Source organism: Phocoena phocoena, chromosome 19, assembly GCF_963924675.1.
Source record: "Phocoena phocoena chromosome 19, mPhoPho1.1, whole genome shotgun sequence".
In the NCBI taxonomy this organism is placed as follows: Eukaryota; Metazoa; Chordata; class Mammalia; order Artiodactyla; family Phocoenidae; genus Phocoena; species Phocoena phocoena.
The window spans coordinates 51,293,352-51,318,279 of NC_089237.1; the positions used below are offsets into that span (position 1 = coordinate 51,293,352).

The 24,928-nt window shown below is 52.3% G+C and overlaps 1 protein-coding gene across 1 annotated transcript in view; it reads left to right on the forward strand.

Annotated features, from left to right (window-relative positions):
* DNAH2 (dynein axonemal heavy chain 2) overlaps positions 1-24,928 on the forward strand; it is an 85,475-nt gene that overhangs the window by 55,457 nt on the left and 5,090 nt on the right. The window contains exons 45-76 of the mRNA XM_065897238.1: positions 30-121; positions 405-603; positions 758-982; positions 2,159-2,263; positions 3,008-3,196; positions 3,396-3,481; positions 3,610-3,740; positions 3,898-4,047; positions 4,398-4,565; positions 4,812-4,972; positions 5,248-5,387; positions 7,045-7,177; positions 7,289-7,428; positions 8,726-8,936; positions 9,147-9,263; positions 9,434-9,575; positions 10,254-10,423; positions 10,560-10,676; positions 15,630-15,794; positions 16,491-16,616; positions 16,755-16,903; positions 16,977-17,043; positions 17,212-17,362; positions 17,615-17,763; positions 17,949-18,082; positions 18,240-18,384; positions 18,466-18,665; positions 20,137-20,263; positions 21,761-21,947; positions 22,156-22,304; positions 22,430-22,613; positions 22,849-23,039. Of these exons, the coding sequence (XP_065753310.1) occupies positions 30-121; positions 405-603; positions 758-982; positions 2,159-2,263; positions 3,008-3,196; positions 3,396-3,481; positions 3,610-3,740; positions 3,898-4,047; positions 4,398-4,565; positions 4,812-4,972; positions 5,248-5,387; positions 7,045-7,177; positions 7,289-7,428; positions 8,726-8,936; positions 9,147-9,263; positions 9,434-9,575; positions 10,254-10,423; positions 10,560-10,676; positions 15,630-15,794; positions 16,491-16,616; positions 16,755-16,903; positions 16,977-17,043; positions 17,212-17,362; positions 17,615-17,763; positions 17,949-18,082; positions 18,240-18,384; positions 18,466-18,665; positions 20,137-20,263; positions 21,761-21,947; positions 22,156-22,304; positions 22,430-22,613; positions 22,849-23,039 (4,800 nt within the window). The remainder of the gene's footprint in view (positions 1-29; positions 122-404; positions 604-757; positions 983-2,158; positions 2,264-3,007; positions 3,197-3,395; positions 3,482-3,609; positions 3,741-3,897; positions 4,048-4,397; positions 4,566-4,811; positions 4,973-5,247; positions 5,388-7,044; positions 7,178-7,288; positions 7,429-8,725; positions 8,937-9,146; positions 9,264-9,433; positions 9,576-10,253; positions 10,424-10,559; positions 10,677-15,629; positions 15,795-16,490; positions 16,617-16,754; positions 16,904-16,976; positions 17,044-17,211; positions 17,363-17,614; positions 17,764-17,948; positions 18,083-18,239; positions 18,385-18,465; positions 18,666-20,136; positions 20,264-21,760; positions 21,948-22,155; positions 22,305-22,429; positions 22,614-22,848; positions 23,040-24,928) is intronic.

The following is a 24,928-nucleotide window of genomic DNA, read 5'->3' on the forward strand; positions in this document are numbered from 1 at the left end:
TGGTAACCCGCCACACGTTCCCTCCTCAGGACACAGTGTACGAGTATTTTGTGGACCCCAAGATGCGGAGTTGGACATCATTTGAGGAGAAGCTCCCTAAGAGTTGGCGCTACCCTCCAAAGTGAGAGCCAGTGGGTGGGAGATGTGGTGAGAGAGCCAAAGAGGGGTGCAAAAGTGAGCTGTAGGAAGAGAGGGTGGATCCCAAGGCAGTGCAGGAAGTGGGATCTAGAGGAAATGGGACAGGGTCCTTCAGGAGAATGCCTGATCCCCGGACCCCGCAGGAGGCAGGCTTGGTGATTAGAGAGTGGTGATGCCAGAGGAGGATAAACACTACGGGGCAGAAGGAAGCGGGAGTTAGGAAGGAGCGGGCCACGATCTTGAGACACAGTCCCTTTCCCCACCAGCTTCCCCTTCTACAAGATCATGGTGCCCACCGTTGACACTGTCCGCTACAACTACCTGGTGAGCACCTTGGTGGCCAACAAGAACCCCATCCTGCTGGTGGGTCCCGTGGGGACTGGAAAGACGTCCATCGCTCAGAGTGTCCTGCAGTCCTTGCCCTCCAGCCAGTGGTCAGTGCTCACTGTCAACATGTCTGCACAGGTGTGTGGCAGGACCCAGGGCCAGGCTGCCAGCTCCCTGCTCTTTCCCTGCCTCTGCTCCCCCTTGGAGGATCCAAGTGCCTGGTCGACACTCCTCTCTAACCCCGGATTTCTCCTGGGGGGCCCAAGCATTCATTCTGTGCCTTTTTCACCAGACCACATCCAATAATGTGCAGAGCATCATTGAGAGCAGGGTGGAGAAGCGAACCAAGGGTGTCTATGTGCCATTTGGAGGCAAAAGCATGATCACCTTCATGGATGACCTAAATATGCCAGCTAAGGACACGTTTGGGTCCCAGCCCCCCCTGGAGCTGATTCGCCTCTGGATTGACTATGGCTTCTGGTATGATCGAACGAAGCAGACCATCAAGTACATTCGAGTAAGCATCCCGAAAATTTGTCCTTCAGGCCTCCGTTCCCGCCCATGATGGGTTCAGTCCCTGCTCCTCTGGGACCCCAGGATAGAATCCTGTAAGCCTATGTTCCTCCCTGCACAGGAGTGTCCTGCCTTTCTCAGGACCCAGACATCTGGCTCCTAGGTTATCAATTCCTGTTAGTAACCCTCCTCACTGACTGTCCTGTGCTTCCTGACCAAGGGAGCCTGTCCTCCAACTTCCACTCCTTTCCCAGGGCTCTTATACCTTGCTCCCATGGCAACGCTGATGCCAACCAGAGCTGCCCATAACCCCATCTCCAGGCCTCTCCACCTCCCACTGTTTCAGTAACCACCTCCGCTCCCCACCCAGAATCCAGGCGTCTCCCTTCAGTCCTGGCTTTTCTCCCATGGGATTCTGAACGTCTTGTTTCTTTTTCCTGAATCAATGGGCAGCCATTCCAGCCTGATATCTGGGGCACTCATCTATCTGGCCCTTGGGGTCCAAAACTCACCTAATAATATATTCATATGTTTCTGAGAAAAAACATGCACATACATACACAGATACATGTATATATATATATATATATATATATATATATATATTTAAAATAGAAAAGAAGAGAAAGTCTAGAAGACGTAATCAAATGTTGTTTTTTTTTGTTTTTTTTTCTGGTACGCGGGCCTCTCACTGCTGTGGCCTCTCCCATTTCGGAGCACAGGCTCCGGATGCGCAGGCTCAGCGGCCATGGCTCACAGGCCCAGCCGCTCCGCGGCATGTGGGATCTTCCCGGACTGGGGCACGAACCCGTGTCCCCTGCATCGGCAGGCGGACTCTCAACCACTGCGCCACCAGGGAAGCCCAAATGTTGTTTTTTTGACTCTCCTCTATTTTCCAATTTGGGAACATGGATTATAATGATGAAATAAGAACAAATACATTATTTTAGTAATTCTGTAAAAATGTCCCAAATCCCTTCCTTCCCCTCACCTTTCCCTGCCCCTACTACTACGTGTTTCTTCCTGCTCTTTCTTGTCCCTGTCTTCCCTCTTCCCGTTTGTCCCTCCATCTCCTCTCTTCCTCATGGCTCCTCTCACATGCTCCCTATTTCCATGCTCCCTCTCTTCCCGTCCTCTCACCTGTCTCCACCCCCCACCCCATCTGGTCTTTGCTCTCTAGGACATGTTCTTGATGGCTGCCATGGGCCCTTCCGGGGGTGGACGGACCGTCATCTCCCCAAGGCTGCAGAGTCGCTTCAACATCATCAACATGACCTTCCCTACGGTGAGGGCATCCTGAGGGCTGGGGGAGGGGACTGTAGAAGGCAAAGCCATCTGTGGCTCAGAGAACGACGGGGCAGATCACAGAGGGGCCCAAGGACCCCCAGGGCTGAGTTGCACTCAGGGAGCTATGATACGTGGAGGGGAGACGGCTCTCTGCAGGAGCCTTGCTTCTGCTGAGCTAGGAGAGCTGCAGGGTGAAAGTGTAGCCTGGCTCTGGCATGTGAAGCCTAACAGTCCCAGTGGTCAGAGAGTGGGGACCAAACAGACAAGGAAGGTAGAGCCTCCAAAGCAGAGAGCTGGGAGCGGCCCAGGGCTAGGGTGAGGCGAGGGAGGCACTCAGGGGCACCCAAAGCCCTCAGAAGTCAAGATAAATAATATTTTCATGTAACGTTAAAAAAAATTTATGCCAAAAATTCACAATGAACAAGACGCCAAAATTTTAAATAAGTACAAGATCAGTATAGTACCATGCTGAGCCTCATGAGAGCCTGAGGCAAAAGGAAAAACCAGCAATACGGATCCCGTCTTTATTTAAAATGTTCGTATTCGTTCATCGTGGACAGTTTGCATTAATCTTGATTTTTAAATACTACACTAAAGCATTATTTCTCTTGATTTCTGAGGGTTTTTTGTGCCCCCCTTAAATTCTGCCCCCAAGACAAGTGCTTTTCTCCCCTGACCCTAGTCCCCACCTTGGGTGAGAGGTCATGAGCCTGCAATGTTGAGTCTGAGAGCCTGTTTCTAGGAGTCGCAGATCATCCGGATATTCGGCACCATGATCAATCAGAAGCTCCAGGACTTTGAGGAAGAGGTGAAGCCCACTGGGGATGTGGTGACCAAGGCCACCTTGGATGTGTACAACACTGTGGTACAGCGCTTCCTGCCCACGCCTGCCAAGATCCACTACCTCTTCAACCTTCGAGACATCTCCAAGGTGAAACTCTGTCAGACCTTGCCCCTTTGGCCCAGCACGGCCTCCTCGGAGGCATTCTCCTCTCCTCAAAGTAAGCCTTGGAGCTCAGTAGCATCCCACACACCCCAAACCACCCCCATCCGGGAATGCTGCTTTCTCTAAAACTTCTGGAGGGACTCTCTTCCCTCCCTCCATCCCACTAGCCACGCCCCTTCCCTAGGTGTTCCAGGGCATGCTGAGAGCCAGCAAGGACTTTCACGATACCAAGTCCAGCATCACACGACTCTGGATCCATGAATGTTTCAGGTGAGGTAGCTGTGCCTGCCAGGTCCAGGCCTTCCCAAGCCCAAGCCTCCACCCCCCACCCGCCTGTCCCTTCCCCAAGACCACGCTCCTCTTCATTCCCAGATCTCACCCCAGCTCCCTCCCAACAGGGTCTTCTCTGACCGACTAGTTGACGCGGCAGACATGGAAGCCTTCGTGGGCATCATAAGTGACAAACTCGGCTCCTTCTTTGACCTCACATTTCATAACCTTTGTCCCAACAAACGTTCTCCCATCTTTGGTGAGCTGGGAGCTCTGGCCCCTCTAGGCTGGAGACTCTTAGGAGATGGGTTAGAAGGGGAGGCGGGGCACCAAGTCCCATGGACGCGTAGGGCCCTTTGGGGAAGCCTGGGGAGGACCAGGCATTTGAGATCTGCCCCCCTCTTCCCATGACCCAGGGGACTTCCTGCGGGAGCCCAAGGTGTATGAAGACCTGACGGATCTGACGGTCCTGAGGACAGCCATGGAGACGGCGCTAAATGAGTACAACCTGTCACCCGCCGTCGTGCCAATGCAGCTGGTGCTCTTCCGAGAGGCCATTGAACACAGTGCGCACCTCCTGCTCCCATCCCTTCTCCAGCATCCCAGTTATGGGATATTCCAAGGAAATAGGGATCTCTTCCCAGGTCGCTCCCAGATCAAGTCTCAGAAGTTGCCTTCCTCCCTAACCCCAGATGTGCTTGTGGCCATGGGTGGGGTTTTCCTTGATGGTGTTTAACAGAGATGGTGGAGGTTGAGAGTTGAATTGCTACCAGTGCTTCAGGCACCAAGCTCTTGCCACGCTGCCTGCTTCCTCTACTGCAGTTTTAGTCGTCCCAGTCCCCAGCCTAGGGCCTGGAGGTCCCCTGAGGTGGTTCAACCAACTCATTACCCCCACCCCCTACCCCCTACCCTCCAGTCACACGGATTGTGCGGGTCATTGGACAGCCTCGGGGCAACATGCTCTTGGTGGGCATTGGGGGCAGCGGACGCCAGAGTCTGGCCCGCTTGGCCTCATCCATCTGCGAGTACATCACCTTCCAGATTGAGGTCACCAAACATTATCGAAAGCAGGAATTCCGAGACGGTAACGCTGGGTTTCTGAGATGGAAGAGGGTTTGGGGCTGGGAGTGAAAGATCAGATGCCTGAACTTCCTGTGATGACAAGTGAGAGGAGGGATGGAAGCTGGGTAGGGAGCCGCGCCAGGCCCGGGTGGGGTACAGGACGGTGTCATGTATGTGTTGCCAGCTGGGGGAGGGCTCCTGAATCTCAGAAGGAGAAGGAGGGACAGGATGCTGAATCTGAAGAGTGTTTCTGTCTCCTCTGGCCCAGATATCAAGCGTCTGTATCACCAGGCTGGGGTAGAGCTCAAGGCCACGTCCTTCCTTTTTGTGGACACCCAGGTTGCTGACGAATCATTCCTAGAGGACATTAACAACATCCTCAGCTCAGGCGAGGTCCCCAATCTCTATAAGGTGGATGAATTTGAAGAGGTGCGATCCTTCCACACCCACTACCAGTTGGTTCTTTGGCCTTCCTAGCTAACCCCTTCTCACCTAATCCCAGAGGATGCTGCCGGAGCACCCCCTCCCTCCAGCCCCCCATTAGGTGGTGCTTCCTCTTCTGCCATCCTCCCCCGCGGGACGCTAGTGGGCCGAGCTGCTTTAAAACCCACACCCTGTGAGCCCAGCACCTGCTGCTCCCTGCTCCCTCCAGCCCTGGGTTCTGCCCTTGGAACCTCAACCCTCCGACTGCGGCTTCCACGCAGATCCAGACGCACATCATAGAGCAGGCCCGCGCCGAGCAGGTGCCCGAGTCCTCGGACAGCCTCTTCGCCTACTTCACCGAGCGCGTGCGGAACAACCTGCACATCGTCCTCTGCCTCAGCCCCGTGGGCGACCCCTTCAGGTGACTCTTGTTACAGCCTTCTTCTCCCTTGAGGCCCCCACACATCGCGGGGTCCTCCTCCCCGGTTCTGGCCTCTGTGCCTTCTTCCGGCGAGACTCAGGAATAGCGCTGGCCTCTCCAGCCCTGTACACCCCGTCTCCCGGCTGTAGCCTGTGTTTCTTTCAGCAAGTTCCTGCTGCTTACATGGGGGCCTTTTGGTGTATCAGATTTCTTTATTTTTCCGGAAGATGGAGGTGGTTTTTATGTTTTGTTTTTAAATTTTTAATTGTGGTTAAAAGCACACATAAAATTTAATCGTTTTAGCCATATTTTTTTCAGGTTTGTGGCTTGTTTCCTCACTTTCTTTAAGCTTTTTGGGGTTTTTTGTTTTTGCTAAAGAGAAGTTCTTAAATTAAAAAAAAATGTTTATTTATTTATCTTGGTTGCCAGGTCTCAGTTGTGGCACATGGGATCTTTAGTTGCGGCATGCAGCCTTCTTAGTTACGGCATGCGTGCAGGATCTAGTTCCCTGACCAGGGAGTGAACCTGGGCCCCCTGCATTGGGAGCACAGAGTCTTACCCACCACGCCACAAGGGAAGTCTCTAACCAGTTTTAAGTGTACAGCTCAGCAGTGTTAAGTATATTCACACGGTTGTGCAACAGATTTCTGGAACATTCTCATTGTGCAAAACTGTAACTCTATACCCACCGGCCAACTGCCCATTTCCCCCACCACCCCCAGGCCCTGGCAACCACCCTTCTACTTTCTGCCTCTGTGAGTGACCACTCTAGATACCACGTAGAGGTGGAATCATACATTATTTGTCTTTTTGTGACTGACTTCTTTCGCTTAGCATAACGTCCTCAGGGTTCATCCATGTTGTAGCAGGTGTCAGAATCTCCCGCCTCTTTAAGGCTGAATAATATTCCGTCGTGTGTATACACCACATCTGATCCATTCTGGGTATGACTAGATTTTCAAGGGCATTGGAAAATAGGACGACAGAGAACTTGTGCAGAGAGGCAGTTTGGGTTACCGTTTTGTTTATCTTTTCATCTTTTTGGTTTATGGCATATCTGCCATGTACCAGGCTCTGTGCTAAGCATCGTACACGCGTCACCCCACCGAGTCCCCTAACAACTCTAGTTAGTATGTTTTGTTATTCCCATTTTAGAGCTAAGGAAAATGACGTTCAAAAGATTACATCACTTGCGGGGCTTCCCCGGTGGCGCAGTGGTTGAGAGTCCGCCTGCCGATGCAGGGGACGCGGGTTCGTGCCCCGGTCCGGGAGGATCCCGCGTGCCGCGGAGCGGCTGGGTCCGTGAGCCATGGCCGCTGAGCCTGCGCGTCCGGAGCCTGTGCTCCGCGACGGGAGAGGCCACAGCAGTGAGAGCCCCGCCTACCGCAAAAAAAAAAAAAAAAAAAAAAAAAAGATTACATCACTTGCCCCGAGCTCCACACCTAGTTGGTGTGGAATCGGGTCTTTCTGACCGCAGAACCTGTTTCTAAATCCTGCACTGAATCAGCTCTGAGGGGAGCAAAACCTGGACAAGGAGATACAGGGGCACGGGGGTGGGGCTTTTAGGTTCCTGGGGAGTGGGTGGGGCTGTGACGAAGCCCCTCGCTGGAGGCTGAGTCTGCGATTGGGCTTAACTGCCTCTCGGAACCCGCGCCAGGAACTGGATCCGCCAGTACCCAGCCCTGGTGAACTGCACAACCATCAACTGGTTCTCAGACTGGCCCCGCGAGGCCCTGCTGGAGGTGGCTGAGAAGTATCTGGTGGGAGCAGACCTGGGGACCCAGGAGAACGTGAGGCCCTCCTCCCCACCTCTCCTCACCCCCCTGCACCTCCCGCCCATTTCTGTTCTCTGTCTGCCTTTACTCTTGCTCTGTCTCACATCCTCTATGAATTGGCCTCAGATCCACAGGAAGGTGGCCCAGATCTTCGTCACCATGCACTGGTCAGTGGCTCAGTATTCCCAGAAGATGCTGCTGGAACTTCGAAGACACAACTACGTCACACCCACCAACTACCTGGAACTTGTATCTGGATATAAAAAGTATGATGAAGAGTAGGGGGCACAGAGGGCCAGGGAGCTTGGTGTCTTTCGAGGGTGCTTGGTGAAATGAAGTCAGGGAAAATATCCAGGAGCTGGCCAAGGGGACCCGCTCGAGGACTGGGATGTTGAGGTGGGATGGCAGAGATGCCAGAGACCTTGATTCTGTCCAGGAAGTTAAACAGAGAGATGGGGTTTCCAGGGGACATGGCCATCTCAGGGGCCCTCTGGCTGTGACCACTTTATACACCTCTCTGTCCTTATCTTCTAGAATGATGTCTCTCTTCCCAACCACAAGACAACTGTGACATTATATTATGGGTATATATGACAATGTAGGTCCTCTTCTCTCTGCCTTTAACATCTTCTAGACTTTCCACCATTCCCAAGAATTGTATATTCATTCATTAAGTTGTACTGACTGAGTTTTTATGTGCACAACACAATAATTTGCTTTGAAGGATATAAGAGTAAGGTAAAAAAAAAACTCATTTATTGGATTTAGTATTTCAAAGGTGAAGAAAAAGCCATTTGTAATAATAATGATAGCCAATATTAATTCATTTAAAATATATTTTTGAGCACCTACTCTGTGCCAGGCACTCTTTTAGATGCTTGTAATATATATGCCAGTTAACAAAATAAAGTCCTTGCCTTCCCTGGGTACACAGGCTAACATCCTGTTTAGGATTTCCCAGTCACTGCGTTAAGCTCTTTACATGCATATTATTACTTAATCCAGAAAACAATCTTGCATAGACATTTTTCTTTGGCTGTACAATGTTAAAACTCATTTTTGAGTGAGTTGCCAACATTTAAAACTTGGGGAGCCTTAGAAAACTCCAGATTTCCAGTCTGTCTTGAAGCGTCAGAAATTGTGGCAATACTGAGCCCACATTCATTCTCAAATGGAAAAAAACAGGTTGGAGCCCAGAGATGGCCACCCCCTTGAGAGAAGAAGTTTGTGTTTTCTGGTTCACTGCAGCCCCCCTGTCTCCTGCACAGCGGGGAAGAGTCTCAAGTAGGGAAGTGGTGTGATGAAAACAGTAGCAAGCAAGCTGATTCTGACAGCGGTGTGTAGAATAAATCAGAGGCACGAGAGTCTGGAAGCAGGAAGACCGGTTGGGAGGCTGTTGGCAACGATCCAGGCAGGAAATGATAAAAATCTGACCAGGATGGTGTCGGTGGCAACGGGCAGGAAGACAGGGCCCAGAGCCGCTCTGGGAAGGAAGAGACTAAATGGGCCTCTCCTTTCTGGGTGCCCCGGCTCCTGAGGCACCGATCCTACTCTGTCCCCTAGCTTGCTGGCGGAGAAGCAGCAGGAGCTGCGGGACCAAGCCAATAAGTTGCGGACGGGGTTGTTTAAGATCGATGAAACTAGGGAAAAGGTGGAAGTGATGTCTTTGGAGCTGGAGGATGCCAAGAAAAAGGTGGCTGAGTTCCAGAAACAGTGCGAGGAGTACCTGGTCATCATCGTGCAGCAGAAGCGGGAAGCGGATGAGCAGCAGAAGGTGCCCCCGCCCCCTTCCCCTGCCCCTTGTGCCCCCTACTCCCCGTGCCCACCGGGCAGGGGCTTCCCGGTCTCCACTGGTTACAGGGCAGGGAATGGGAGTTCCACTGCTCGTGTTTTCTCTAGCTTTCTCTTTCTCTTACTGCCAGCACCGTCACCGCCACTTTTGCTCAAGGTGAAGTCAAAACCCTCGTTTTCTTTTCATCCGTAGGCTGTCACAGCCAACAGTGAGAAGATTGCGATTGAGGAAGTTAAGTGCAAGGCACTGGCTGACAATGCCCAGAAGGATCTAGAAGAGGCATTGCCAGCCCTGGAAGAGGCCATGCGGGTATCGGGGTGGGAGGGCTCAGGAAGGGGGTGGGGCCGGCCGCCTTTGTTCTCAAAGTCCCTGGGGAAGTAGGGGAGAAGAGGGGAACTTCAGCTGGGTCCTATCTCCATAAAGGAAGCTGTCTTACCACCTGAGTTGACTCTTGTCCCCAAGTTAATCCCTTTTCCCAGGCCCTGGAGTCTTTGAACAAGAAGGATATAGGAGAGATCAAGTCTTATGGACGGCCCCCTGCCCAAGTGGAGATGGTGTTGCAGGCGGTCATGATTCTCCGAGGCAACGAGCCCACCTGGGCAGAGGCCAAGAGGCAGCTAGGTAAGCCAGGGATCCGGAAGGTAATTAACGTGAGTCCACCCAGCATTCCCTAATCGTCTGCTGGGTGTCAGGCACTCGGAGAGACAGAGATGAAGGATGCATTGTACCAACCCTCAAAGCACAGAGCCTAGTAAGGAAGAGAAGGCATAAATGTCAGTCCAGTTTCTTTGGTTGTAAGTTACAGAAAATGACTCATCTTAATTTAAGCAAAAAAAAAAAAATTTCATAAATCTATAGGAATATATCCCAGAATCCAAGGACAGGAATGTCTCCGCTCGCCCATCCTCCAAAAACACAAGAATCAGAAAATGGATATAAAGAGTCTTTCTGTTTTATTCTTGCGATAGTTTTCCTGCTCTGAGTTCTGGTGGTAGGATGTAGCCTGTAAGCTGTAGTTTGGTGGCCCCTGCCCTAGAAGAAGGTGCAGAGTATATAGAAAGAGTGGTGTGTGGGGCAGTCGGGCTGAGAGTGTTGAAGGTAAGTGATGGGAGTTGAGGCTGCGGAGGTCCTGGAGGCCCTGGGAGCTTCAAGGGTCTAGAGAAGGGAGCAAGGTCAGCGGAAGGAGCTCGGGATGAGGGCAGATATGCTGGCCTTGGGAACTGAGCCCAGGAAGCATGTGGCCTGGATGAGGAGGGGGGTCGGGCCCTCTGGCTGAGGCCCCCTACCTTCATCCCACAGGGGAACAGAACTTCATCAAGTCACTGATCAACTTTGATAAGGACAATATCTCAGATAAGGTCCTGAAGAAGATTGGGGCCTACTGCGCCCAGCCGGACTTCCAGCCTGACATCATCGGCCGCGTGTCGCTGGCTGCCAAGTCCCTCTGCATGTGGGTTCGCGCCATGGAGGTAAGTGGCGGCCAGTGGGGAGGGGAGCAGTGAGGCCGGCCCAGGAGGAGGGGGGATGGAAGACCCAAGTGGGAAGGAAAGATCACGGGCAGGTGAGTGGGTGGCGGGTAAGAGGGTGCCTGCTGTCTCCCCGCAGCTGTACGGGCGGCTGTACCGGGTGGTGGAGCCCAAGCGGATCCGCATGAACACTGCGTTGGCCCAGCTTCAGGAGAAGCAAGCGGCCCTGGCCGAGGCCCAGGAGAAGCTGCGTGAGGTGAGCCTCACACCCGCGTTTTCCGTTTTCCGAGGTGGTCCCTCTCCCAGATTTCTGAGGGATGCTTCCTGACTGTTTAATTTTCCCTGTCAAATTCTACTCCCCTCTCCCTTACAGTCCTGTCTGCCTCCCCGTCTGTGCCTTGTTTAGACAAGTCTGCCTCTGGCTCAGAAAGCTAAGCTGACTGAGAGGGTTACAAACGCACAGGGGCACTGTCCCCAAGGAGCCCCTCCCAAGACTGACCGGGGAGCCGGCAATGTCTGCCATCCTTCGTTGGGGGCCCTTTGGAGAGGGACCCTGAGACAGTAGTCGATGAAATCCGGGTGGCAAATGTGTCTTTGCTGGGGGGATGGGACAAAGGTGTCACACTGCTGCTTGGACCTGGAGGAATGTGAGGGCTTTGGAGCCTGGGGAGGGGATGGGGTCGTCTGGAGGTAGAGAGGGGTATTTCCTGTGAGTGGGCTAGACAATCCAGAAGGTGATTTCCTACAAGATATATGCACAAGTAACTCCCTAACCAGGCAGAATATGTTGTTATCAAGAGTTCAAAATGCTTTCAGTCTATCATTTAATTTTCTATCATTGATTTGATAGGTAATATAAATACATCCACATGGTTTGAAATTTAAAAAGTACAAAAGCATATCCAGTAAGAACTCTCTCTCCCACCTTCTACTCTCTAGCCACCAGCTCTGCTCCCTTGAAAGCAACCCATACTACAAATTATTGTCTCGGCAAAATTTCTTTTCTTTTTTTTTCTTACATTACTTACACTGTTCTGCACCCTCCTATATTACTGAATTATATATCGAAGATTGTTCTGTATCAGTGTATAAAGAGTTCTTGCTTTCTTTTTACCGCCGCATGTTATGCCAGTAGATAGCTAGACCATCATTTTTCTTTTTTTAAATGGCCGTGCCACGCAGCTAGCAGGATCTTAGTTCCCTGACCCGGGTTTGAACCTGTGCCCCCTGCAGTGGAAGCGCGGAGTCTTAACCACTGGACCACCAAGGAAGTCTTTCTTTGGTTGTTTTTTTTTTTTTTTTTTTTTGTAGACCATCATTTATTTAACCATTTCCCTTTTGGAAAGACAGATTCATTGCTTCCAAGTTTTTCATTTTCACTTGCCCTCTAACTTGGTTGATGCTATCCTTTTTTTTTTTTAATTTAATTTATTTATTTTTGGCTGCGTTGGGTCTTCGTTGCTGTGCGTGGGCTTTCTCTAGTTGCGGAGAGCGGGGGCTACTCTTCATTGCGGTGCGCGGGCTTCTCATTGTGGTGGCTTCTCTTGTTGTGGAGCACAGGCTGTAGGCGCACGGGCTTCAGTAGTTGTGGCTCACGGGCTCTAGAGCGCAGGCTCAGTAGTTGTGGCGCACAGGCTTAGTTGCTCCGCGGCACTTCCCGGACCAGGGCTCGAACCCGTGTCCCCTGCATTGGCAGGCAGATTCTTAACCACTGCGCCACCAGGGAAGCCCACTGCAATACTCTTAATTAAGGCCACCCTTGCAGACTATGTATTTCCTCTGCCCAAGTCCAGTTTCCTAGAAGTTGCCCTCCTTCAAACATCCTGCCTCTATAGAAATAGCCACTCACCCCTGGAAAAAGCTGCAGCCACCTGCCAAGGTCAGAATATCACAGGGTTGGCTTAAAGACTTTCACTCAGAGGCTTCCCTGGTGGCACAGTGGTTAAGAATCCGCCTGCCAATGCAGGGGACATGTGTTCGAGCCCTGGTCTGGGAAGATCCCACAAGCCGCGTGCTAAACCCGCACGCCTAGAGCCCGTGCTCTGCAACAAGAGAAGCCCGCGCACCGCAAAGCAGAGTAGCCCCCGCTCACCACAACTAGAGAAAGCTCTCGTTCAGCAACGAAGACCCAGCACAGCCAAAAATAAATTTAAAAAAGAAAAGAAAAGAAACTGGCAATAGTGGTTCTCTCTCAGGCTGGGGCTTGGGGGCTGGGGGCTGTAGTAGGAGGAAGATGGACCCTTCACTCTATACGTTTTCGTTCCTTCAGAATGTTGATTCATGTGAAACATATTCACTATTCAAAATTATACCTCAATAAAGATGTTTAAAAAAAAGAAGAAAACATCATACAATATAAAAACTGTATTACACAGCAAAAGAAATTATTATAAAATCCTGTTTCTTGAAAAAAATAAAATAAAATTTCAATAGTGTAAAAAGAAAGACATAAATGGGAAAAGTTATTTTCAAAAAAAGATAAAGATGATGTTAGGTGTGATAATGATGCTACGATTATGTCCTTTTTAAAAAAAGAGATGCCTTATGAGGTATTTACGGTTGAGATGTCATGAGTTTGCAATTTAAGATACTTTGGCAAAAAACAAGTTGATGGAATAAATATAGCAAAATGTTAACAACTGTTCAATCTAGGTGATGGGTATATAGGTATTGCTTATATTAGTCTTTTTTCTAGCTTTGAAATGTTTCATAATCATTTTTAATTAAAAAAAGATTAAAACTGCAAAAATTTAAAAAACTGTATGTATATATATATGTGTGTATAGTAGCGGTCAGAGATATGGAAGTAATTACCAGAAGATATAAAAAGAGGAATGGTTAAAAAATAATTTGCTACTGAAGGATGGGACTGAGTAGGAAAAGTGGGCTAGAGGACTGTTGCTTTTCATTATAACCCCTTTTATTATATTATTTAGGTTTTTAACCTTGTGCATATATTTCTTACATGAAAAATAAAAAACAGTGAAGACAACACCACACGCAAAATAAATAATGAAACATATATAGATCCGTCATGTGGGCTGGCTGCCTCCCCAGAGACCAGTCTCCACGGGAAGCCGAATTATAGTCAGAGTGTTGCTGATGAGCACGGCCTCAGCGCACGGAGGTGGTCGCGTGAACCTGATGACAGGGGTCACGCGGTAGAGCCTGCCAGATAACCCAACACGCGTGTGCAAGGGGACCTACATTTCCCTGTAGGTCCCCAGCCTCCAAGTGGTCCAGCTGATCACTGAGTGACACCTTCTTTCTTTAGATGCTAATGGCTTCCAACAGATTCCTACCAAGGCTTGACCTATAAACCGTCCTGTCACTCAAGGGTGACATTTTGAATCTCCACTTTGCCTTAAAAAATATTCCTTGGAGAGCTCCCTTTCCCATTCCCAAGTTCTTGGAGGTCAACCTCAATAGCTGAGCCCAGGTCCTGCTTGCTTAGTACACAGTAGGCGTCGTGCTGCAGCCCACATTTATCCTTACAGCCATCACTCAGGAAAGTGGGGCAATGATCGGAGCACTCCTCGCACGGCTGCAGACTGCCTCTCCCAGTGGGGATGCAGCAGGAAAGAGAACTAATGTTTATCGTGTGCACACCGTGTGGCAGGCACTTAGTGTAAGGCCAGCCCCCCGTTCCTCTTCATGAAGAGAACAGGTGACACGGTGTGTTCACAGACACGATTACTGTTCGCCAGTCAGGCACACACAGCGGGTCCTGGAAAAGACTCAGTTCTTTTATTTATTTATTTATTTTTTTGCGGTACGCGGGCCTCTCACTGCTGTGGCCTCTCCTGCCGCGGAGCACAGGCTCCGGACGCGCAGGCCTAGTGGCCATGGCTCACGGGCCCAGCTGCTCCGCGGCATGTGGGATCTTCCCGGACCGGGGCACGAACCCGCGTCCCCTGCATCGGCAGGCGGACTCTCAACCACTGCGCCACCAGGGAAGCCCTGAGTTCTTTTTTTTTTTTCCTTCCAGTTTTACCGAGATTATCACTGACATGCAGCACCGTATAAGGTGCACAGCACGTTGATTTAACCTACATACATCATGAAACGATGATCACAGTAAGTTTACTGACTCTCCATCATCTCATACAGAGGCAAAGACAAGAAAAAGAAGAAAACCTTTTTCCTTGTGATGAGAACTCAGGATTTGCTCTCTTAACAACTTTCATATACAACATACAGTAGTGGAATTATATTAATCATGTTCGTTACGTCCCTAATACTTATTTAGTTTATAACGGGGAGTGTGTACCTTTTGACTGCCTCGTCCAGTTCCCCTCCCCCACCCCCTATCTTTGCCTTTGGTAATCACAAATCTGGCTTCTTTTCTATGTTTGTTTGTTTGAAGTATAATTCACCTACAACACTATGTTAGTTGCAGGTGCACATCATGGCGATTCGATATTTCTAAACATTACAAAACAGTCACCACACAGTCAGTTCTTGACTTCGGATTTGAGTGATAAGGAGTTCCCTGGTGGTCCAGTGGGTAGGACTCTGTGCTTTCACTGCCAATGGCCCTGGTCCGGGAACTAAGATACCACAAGACGCACGGCACGGCCAAAAAGAAAAAAAAAAAAAAAGATTTGAGTGATGTATTCCAACCTCAGCAGAGCCCACAGGGTGGCAATGAGTCGAGGTGAGGGAGGCTTCTCTAAGAGGTAAGGCTCTTCCCAGGTCCCATCTTCAGTGGGACCTCGGACCTGGGCCTTTTTCCTGAATGGACTCCCTCTTCCTCCCTCCAACAGTTCCTGGGTTCATTCTAACTCCTCCTTCCTCTCTCAAGGTCTCACCTTAGGTGTGGCCTCTGGCACGGAGTGGCCGTTATTTCTGTGCTATCTGGTCCTCTCTTGCCAACACATCCTGTGTGCTTTATCACTATGCTACGAGAGGTCTGTCTCCTACTCAGCCTTGAGTCCGTTACCAAGTAGTTTCCAGGCTCAAGGAAAGGGTGGTGGAGGGATGGGAAAGAAAACGCAACTTATCACACATATTTGATCTTGTTTTTCTCCTCACAACAACCCTGTAGGGCAGGTGTTGATTGTTCTTATTTTGCACGTGAGGAAACAGGCCCAAAGAGATCATTTTCCCCGAGGTTCATTTTCCCACAACCCGGCAGACTGGTGATCCGAAGCCAGGACAATCTGGCCTCAAGCCCCGTGTCTGATCCCTGTACTCTGATTCCTCCCAGGTGGCCGGGAAACTGGAGATGCTGAAGAAACAGTACGACGAGAAGCTGGCACAGAAGGAGGAGCTTCGCAAGAAGTCCGAGGAGATGGAGGTGAAGCTGGAACGAGCCGGGATGCTGGTGTCTGGGTTGGCTGGCGAGAAGGCCCGATGGGAGGAGACCGTGAAGGTGAGATCATTGCACCAACTGGCTGTCCTTCTTCCCTGCCCACCAGTGCCAAGAGCTCCCATCCCGTTTAGGTTGAGGGACAGGCGGGGTAAATGGGGATACTTGGGTGAAGGGACAGCCATGAATGGGGCATGGGAGTTCTTCCCCTCCACCTCCTGACATTTGGTGAGAATAGTAGAAGGAGAGACTTTTTGTACCATGGGGGATCTGCTTCTGTGTTTAGGTAGGGCTGGAAAGCACACACGAGGACCCTTGACATAGCCCACTGGCCAGATTGAAACCGACCTGGGGCATCTCGTCTCTACCCTCGGTGAGCTCCTGGCTTCACAAGAGGGTTAGGCCTTATCGTAAGAAATAAACATTGCTGTTAAAGATGGGGAACTCAAGGGAGTTCCCTGGTGGCCTAGTGGTTAGGGTTCGGCACTATCACTGCCATGGCCCGGCTTCGATCCCTGGTTGGGGAACTGAGATTCCTGTAAGCCGCATGGTGTGGCCCAAATGTGAAGAAAAGGGAAAAAAAGATGGGGAACTCAAAAGTTGTGAGAGTAGATTAGAGTTCTCAGGGTGCAAGGGTCTAGGAGTGGCGAAGACTCTCTCTGATCTGGTTAGTGTCCAGAGGAGAGTGCCTTCAGAGCAGTCCAGGTGTCTCCAGGCTGGGGGCCCAGGCAGCCTTACACCTCCCCTGCTGTCCTCCAGGGCCTGGAGGGGGATCTGGGCTACCTGGTGGGAGACTGTCTCCTGGCAGCTGCCTTCCTGTCCTACATGGGACCCTTCCTGACCAACTACCGGGATGAGATCGTCAACCAAATCTGGATCAGGAAGGTGAGGCAGGGCTTAGGCGTGATGAATGAGCTCATGGGCTCTGAGACTGTGGCCTTTGGGAGTAACAGAGATGTAGGGAAGGGGCAGGGGTGCTGGGCTCAGATCTCCAGGCTGAAGCTTGGGGCTCTTCTCACCCAGATCTCAGAGCTGCAAGTTCCTTGCTCACCCCACTTCACCTTTGATAAATTCCTGTCCAATCCTACCAAAGTTCGGGACTGGAACCTCCAAGGGTTGCCCTCGGATGCCTTCTCCACTGAGAATGGCATCATTGTCACCCGTGGCAACAGGTAAGTGTGCTGCTGGGAGCACGGGGCTGAGTAAGGGCAGAGCCTGTCTTCTGACTCACGCTTCCTCCTTCAGGTGGGCACTGATGATTGATCCTCAGGCCCAGGCCCTGAAATGGATCAAGAACATGGAAGGAAGTCAGGTATAAGGCTGGGGGACTGATCTGTCCCCTTATATTCTCTTCCCCAGCCTGAGTCTTCCTGAGGTCCTTCCCTCAGGCCATTACCCCCCTTGGATCCTGCAGCAGTTCTTCTTCTTGCTCTTCTTCTTCCTTCATCTTCCTTCCTGCATCTTCTTCCTTGCTCTCTAGGGCCTACAGATCATCGATCTGCAGATGAGCGATTACCTTCGAGTCCTAGAAAAGGCCATCCAGTTTGGACACCCAGTACTGCTCCAGAACGTGCAGGAATATCTGGACCCCACACTCACCCCTGTGCTCAACAAATCTGTAGCTCGAACTGGTGAGGGCCCAGGCGTATTGTGGGGTTGGTCTGAAGGACAAATCCTAGAGCCCAGCCGAGTCGGACCCAGGGGAAGAAAGGGCTGGGTCTTTGGCTGTGTCCTCTACTTACCTGTCCCTGTATTCAGACAGCCCTGGGCCGGGGACATTAGGGCAGGCTGAGTCGCTGCTACTGGATTCCAGTTGGGGAACAACGGGTCAGCCCACACCTGGTCACGTGGGCTCCTTGCCCTTGACCCTCCTGTGGGTGCAGGTGGCCGCCTGCTGATGCGCATCGGAGATAAGGAGGTGGAATACAATACCAGTTTCCGATTCTACATCACCACCAAGCTCTCCAACCCCCACTACGGCCCAGAGACCTCAGCCAAGACCACCATTGTCAACTTTGCTGTCAAAGAACAGGTGGGTGGGGGCTGATGCCTAGACTGAACTAGGGTGAACCCGGGAGGGCTGTAGAGTCCGGCAGGATTGAGAAAAGGCTAAGATTGTGTCGGGCAGCTGCGGATGCGGGGCGTGAGGGGGTAAAGGGATGAAACGGGTAAAGGTCACCGCGGTGGGATTCTCACCACGAGTCCTGGCGATCCCAGGGCCTGGAGGCCCAGCTGCTGGGCGTCGTGGTCCGGAAGGAGCGGCCGGAGCTGGAAGAGCAGAAGGACTCACTGGTCGTCAATATCGCCGCTGGCAAGAGGCAGCTCGAGGAGCTGGAGGACGAGATCCTTCGGTGAGACCTTGCCTCCCCCAACCCGCGGCCCGATTGTCTGCTCGCAGGCCGGACTACAGCCCCGGGGGGGCTGATGGGGGGCGGTCTCCCCACTCCCCGACCCCAGCCCAGTACCCCTAAAGCCTCTCCATCCACGTGCCTCTTGGCTTCCCTCCAGACTGCTGAACGAGGCCACAGGCTCCCTGCTAGACGACGTGCAGCTGGTGAACACGCTGCGGACCTCCAAGATAACCGCCACGGAGGTGACAAAGCAGCTAGAGACCAGCGAAACCACGGAGATCAACATCGACCTGGCCCGCGAGGTGAGCCCCTGCGCCCTCCGGCCCAGCCCCCTCCTTGCCCGAGCCCCCGCCCCTCCGGCCCTGACTCCGCCCCCTCCACAGGCTTACCGCCCTTGCGCCCAGCGGGCCTCGGTGCTGTTCTTCGTGCTCAACGACATGGGCCGCATCGACCCCATGTACCAGTTCTCGCTGGACGCCTACATCAGCCTCTTTATCCTCAGCATCGACAAGAGCCACCGCAGCAACAAGCTGGAGGACCGCATCGACTACCTGAACGAGTACCACACCTACGCCGTCTACAGGTCTGCGCGCCTCCCCACGCGCCGCGCGAGCTCGGCGGGAGGCCCAGTGGCTCTACGCCGAGCCCTCTGGCTACTTGTGCCTTCGTGCTGCCCCATGCCACCGCTCTTGTCCCCCTGCTCCTCTCTCCATGCACTTCCCCTGGGTGGCGTCCGCGGTCGGGGTCTAACCATCATCCACGGGCTGACTAGTCCCTGTTCCAGTGTATCTTCTCTTCGGGGCTCCCTTGAGCGTTAGCCTTGTGTGTAGGACCGTCTCCTATACCAGCACTTCTCAAACGGTTCCCGTGCCCACGACGCACTGGGAGTCGTGTTAAAATGCAGACTCAGATTCAGTAGGTCTGGGCTGGGGCCTGGGAGCCTGCATTTCTAACAAGCTCCAGGTGAAGCTGCGGCTCTTGGTCTGTGGCTCGCACTTTGAGTAGCGAGGTTCCTGACCCCTCTGCCTGGACTTCCCACGGACCCTTCAAGTTCAGCTTGTTTCACGTCAAACTCGTTAGCTTCCCTCTTTCTTCGGGGCCACACCCCTGAACGGCACCAACACCCGCCTCCCAGGCACCCAAGCCGGAAGCCAGGCGATGTTCCTGACTCTTCGCTGTCCCTCACCCCTCAGATCAGTCACCAGGCTTTGCCCATGATGCTTTCTGCAAACTGTTCCCCCACCCCACCCGGGTCTCCCCAGTGCCGTGACTGCACTTCAGTGGAGGCCGCCGTGATCTTTCTTTCTGAATTCCCCAACGGGCTCCCAACAGGTCCTTCTGCCTCCAAGTCTGTCCCTCTCTAATCTGTCCTCCTGTAGGCGCCAGCGTGAGCCTTTCAAACACAGAAATCTGGCCATGCCACTCCCGGTTTACACTCTTCGGTGGTGGTTTCGTGTCCAATGGCCACAAAGTCCTCCGTGCCTTGGCCACCACCTGGCTCCCAGCCTCACCTTTCCCCTCCTTATGCTGGATGCCTGAGCACCGCTGACCGGCCTGCACGCCATGGTTTTCCCGCCCCCACTGCCTGCTTCGCTTGTGCTCTGAGCTCTCCCTGGCGTCCTCCCCTCTCCTCTCTGCCAATCACTCGGTAACTCGGCTGTATCTCCGGGCAGCTCCGCTCCAGGCAGGGAGGTGGCTGCCACCCTTGTATAGGACTCATCACGTCCTATGGTAGCCCCGATGGCCTCTCGCCTGTCCTCCCCACTCTACCTGACTTCCTCCAGCACAGAGACTGTGCTTGTTCATCTTTGTGTCTTCAGGACCTGGCAGGGTACCTGGCACATAGCAGGGGTCCAGTCGTTATTGAGGAAACTCTGGGAAAACCACGTCCTCTCTCTAGTGCCCCGAATGCTTGGCTGTTTACGAGAGGTTTGGACTCGAAGCTGAGTAAGGCCCTCCTTCTGTGTAGGGCTGTGTGATGGTCTGGTCCTTTCTCAGAAAGCATTCATGCTGAGTACCCTACCTCCCGCCCCCCCATCCCCTGTCCCTCCCAGGTACACCTGCCGCACGCTTTTCGAGCGCCACAAGCTACTGTTCAGTTTCCAGATGTGTGCCAAAATCCTGGAGACTTCCGGCAAACTCAACATGGATGAATACAACTTCTTTCTGCGCGGGGGCGTGGTGAGTGGAGTGGAGGGCACATCCGAGGGTGGGGCGGACAAGGCTGGGGATGGACTCCACACCCAGAGGGTAAGGCCTGAGGCTCCAGCGAGTGCGCAAGTGCGGAGGAACCCTGGCAGGAGCAGGCGCCTGAAAAACTCCTGGGGGGGGGGCGCGGGGGGTGACTTGCCTTGTGCCTCCTTGCCCGAGTTACAGGCGGGGCTTTGGGCCCCTTACCTGCGACCAGCTGGTTGGTATGAGCTGGCCACTCTTTCACTGCCTCTCAGGCCACTCCTTCCCCAGCCTAATTTCGTGGCCACCATTACACTTTCTCCCTTGTCAACACCCTCAGCCTCTTTGCACACTGCCCCCCCTCACCGCCCCCCCACCGCCCCCCCACCGCACGGTGTGGCATTTGCTCGCTGAAGCTACTGCTCTGGTAAGATCCAGCTCTCCTTCCCCTCTGTCCCAGTGTGACCCATGCAGCTGAGCTTGACTGGAGAAAAACATGCCCACACCGACTGGACTCACTTTAAATCCATGACCGTGCACCTCAGGTGGGCCCTTAAAGCTGCCAACCATACCACGGTTCCCTGAGCCGTCAGCACACCCTCCTTGGACAACAGTTTCGTTCCTTTTGCCACCTTCACTTCACCTCTCATCTGGATTTTAGCAAGAGCCTCTGCCACCCCTAGTCTCTCAACACAGCGACCAGAGAGATTCTTTGAAAATGGATGCCCCATCACTGATGTCATCCCCCGCTGCCCAGCTCCACACTCCGTCCACTCCAGCTGCACGGGCCTCCTCTTGTCGCAGGCATATCCCACCCCAGGGCCTTTGCACTGGCTGTTCCCCCTCCCCTCCTTCAAGTCTTGATTTAAATCTCACCTCACTGAGATTTCCTTGACTTTCTTATTTAGTATTTCAGACTACCCCCCAGCACTTCCAATCTGCCTTATCCTCCTCAACCTATTCTCTTTTTCCATGGCACTGCCACCTTTATCGTACTAGATAATTTACTTGTTATGTTTTTGGTTCAGTATCCGCTGTCTCATGGTGGAAAATAAGCTCCTCAAGGGCAGAGGTGTTTGTCTGTTTTGTTCAGTGGTGTGTCCCAGGTGCTTAAAACACATAGTTGGTGAACAACAAATATTTGTTAAAAAGGGTAAATGAGTGAGTGGACAGTTAGTTTGTGCTTCTCTCAAGGGTGAGGCTGCAATTGAAATCATTCGGGTAAGAGGCATTGTTGCCAGGCAACCACCAGAGGGCGCCCGCTTCTTAACTTCGGACTGTGGCACCTCCGCACAGCGTCTCAGAGACCTAGCCCCCACCCCCGCCCCCCCACTTATTTCCCCAATAAAGGTGGATTCCGATCCACCTCAGATTCCTGTATTTATTTCTTCATTTTGTTTCATGAAATACTCATCACGGCTTTTCCACCTTGAAAAAAGAGAGAATGCTCCTTTTGGGCTGTTCCCGGTCAATCGTTTTCTCCTCTCGCCACCCTCCCACCCCCAGGTCCTGGATCGCGAGGGCCAAATGGATAACCCCTGTACCAGCTGGCTCGCAGACGCCTACTGGGATAACATCACAGAGCTGGACAAACTGACCAACTTCCACGGGCTCATGAACTCCTTTGAACAGTATCCTCGTGACTGGAACCTGTGGTACACCAACGCCACCCCGGAGAAGGCTATGTTGCCAGGTGCCTGGGCGCCAGGCCTCCCTCTCCTGCCTCTCTCCTGCCCTCGTTCAGCCACGTGCCCGCTCTTCTCTCTCTAATCCCTCCCCTCTCTCTCCCAAGTTCCCTCAGCACATCTGCCTCCTGACCGGCGTTCCTGCAGGTGCCCCTTTGTTTACATTCCCAGCTCTTCCCGACTCACTCTCCCTGCGATCACTCACCTCCCCCGCAGGTGAGTGGGAGAACGCCTGCAATGAAATGCAACGGATGCTGATCGTTCGCTCCCTGCGCCAGGACCGCGTGGCGTCCTGCGTAACCTCCTTCATCGTCTCCAACCTTGGCTCCCGCTTCACTGAGCCGCCTGTGCTAAACATGAAGTTGGTCAGTGGCTTGGTTTCCTTCCCGCCTCCCTCTCCCTGTCCCAGGCTGCCGCCCGCATTTCCTCAGTCTCTGTCCCACTGCCTCACCCGGCCTTCTGCCTGAGCCCACGCCTGTGCTGCTGGCAGGTGATGGAAGACTCAGCCCCGCGGACCCCACTCATATTTATCCTGTCTCCCGGCGTGGACCCCACCAGTACCCTGCTCCAGCTGGCAGAGCACACGGGCATGGCCCAGCGCTTCCATGCCCTGTCTCTGGGCCAGGGCCAGGCCCCCATCGCGGCTCGGCTCCTCCGAGAGGGTGTGGTTCAGGGTCAGTATCCATCCTGTTCTGCGCCCACCTGTGTCCCTGGCCCGACTGCCCACCACCTCCCACCTCCTTCGCCCTGCTGTAACTGCAGCTCCCACTTCTCCGGAAGGCCCCAGGGGTGGCACCTGAGCATTTGAACCCCATCTCTCCCAGCCACCACACACACAATCAGGTGGAAAGTGGAGGGACAGGTGGGGCATAGGGAGTGGTTCCCACTGCATCCAGCATCTCCTTGCAGGACATTGGGTGTTCCTGGCCAACTGCCACCTGTCGCTGTCGTGGATGCCTAACCTGGACAAACTGGTGGAACAGCTGCAGGTGGAGGATCCACACCCTTCCTTCCGCCTCTGGCTCAGCTCCAGCCCCCACCCAGACTTCCCTATCTCGATCTTGCAGGCCAGCATCAAGATGACCACAGAGCCGCCAAAGGTATGGGCAACTGACAGCCAGCAGCGACCGTGCCATCTTGGCCTACCTTTCATCTTCCAGGCCTCAGAGAGAGGGTTTAACCTTAACAACAACGCGGCTTTTTCTGATTCTGCTGTCCTCTAAAAAAATTCCACCTCCTTTCCCTCTTCTGTGTGCCAAACTCTTAGAACGTAATAGTAATTGCTAACATCTCTTGAGTGTTATTATGTGCCAGGCATTGTTCTACATGCTTTACATTTATTAATCCATTTAACACACACACACACCTATCAGGTAAATACTATCACCCCCATTTTACAGGTAGGAAATGGAGGCAAAGAAAGTGTATATAACTAGCGCTTGGACCCTTCAGACCCTTCCTCCTCCCGACATTTCCTTACATTCTTACCCTGATGTCACTTCCTGGCCTTTCTCCTTCCTTCCCTCCAACTCTATTGAAAATTTTATCTCCAATATTACAAGGTCACCATTGAATGCAATCAGTGAATTGCAGATTTAAAATCTGATCATGTTGCTGCATCCTACCCACTTACCTCCTACTTAAAACTTATTTTAGTCACTTTTCATTGCTTTTAATCAAGATCAAAACCCTATTCACACGCCCCAGCGGGCGCCTCCCCAGCTTTGTCGGTCGCCGCTCTCCCCTTCACTTTCTTTGCTCTACCTACACCTTGATTTTTAAATTGCTTTGTTCTTCTTCCTTGATAGACCCTGTATTCTCCTGCTTGGGGCTTTTGCATGTGCTGCCCTCCCTGCTTTCCTCCCCGTCCCCTCCTTTGCCCCTTCAGGTCTCAGCCCCGCCAGCACTTTCTCAGGAAGACTCTGACCTCCATGTCTAGGTAACACTCCTAAAACCTTCACCACTCCCTCTGGTCTTCCCACTGTGGGGAATTTTACACGTATTAGTGTGATCCTGGCTGATGCCTGACTTCTTTTCTAGACTGTAAGCTCCAAGAAGAGAGCAGAGGCCATGCCTTTTTCTTCCCCCTCACCGTTTTGCTCATCCTGTGACTAACACAGGGATGCGCATGTAGTAGGTGCTCAATAAATGAGGACCCTATGAATGCACAGGTGTGTGGATGTCTTTCATCATTAAATCCTTTTTGACCACCTGAAGGCAGCTGGCATAGTTGACTGTCCCTCTCCCTGGTTTCCCCGACACACACTCCTGGTCCCCCCTCTGTTTCTTGCCACATTATTTATTACTTCTGTGTTTCTTTCTTTCTCCTGTCCTGTCCTCATTCTACATTTCCTCCTTTCACAAGTTGATGGAGAAATTGTCCTCTTCCTGATTTCAACCCCAATCCCCATCTCTGGCTGCAGTATCAAACTCACTGCAGGGTCTGAATTCCATCTGGTTACGAAGCATTTCTTTTCAGCACACCAGCACCATAAATCCCACGCTGTCAAAACAAGTCATCCTCCACGTAGATTATCTCCTCATCCCATTTTTGTTAATGGCGCCACTAATTTTTTAAAAATATATGTTTAAAGTTGATTTTTATTTATATTCTTTTCTGCCAACAAAAGTATTCTGTACTCCCATTTAAAAATGTCAAACGGTCCAGAAATGTGTTGCCAAAGAAACAGAACTTTTTTTTTTTTTAGTTCATTTTTTAAGAGCCTTTCTTATTGCCTTCTAAGAGAGGTGTGTGCCTTGGTAGCCCGTGGGCCCTCTGTTGGCTGAGCCCCACCCTCTGTGATGGGTAGAGATGTGTTGGCCCTGAGGTGGGTGCTGTTTAGGTCGGCATGATAAGCAGTGAGTGTGGAGGCAATGATGAATTGGAGCAAAACCCAGGAGGAGAGAGGAGTCAGAGAGGATGGCTCTGCCGTGATTGGGTCACCAGAGGAGAGGGCCTTGTTCTAGCTCAGCCCAGGAGAGCCTTCTG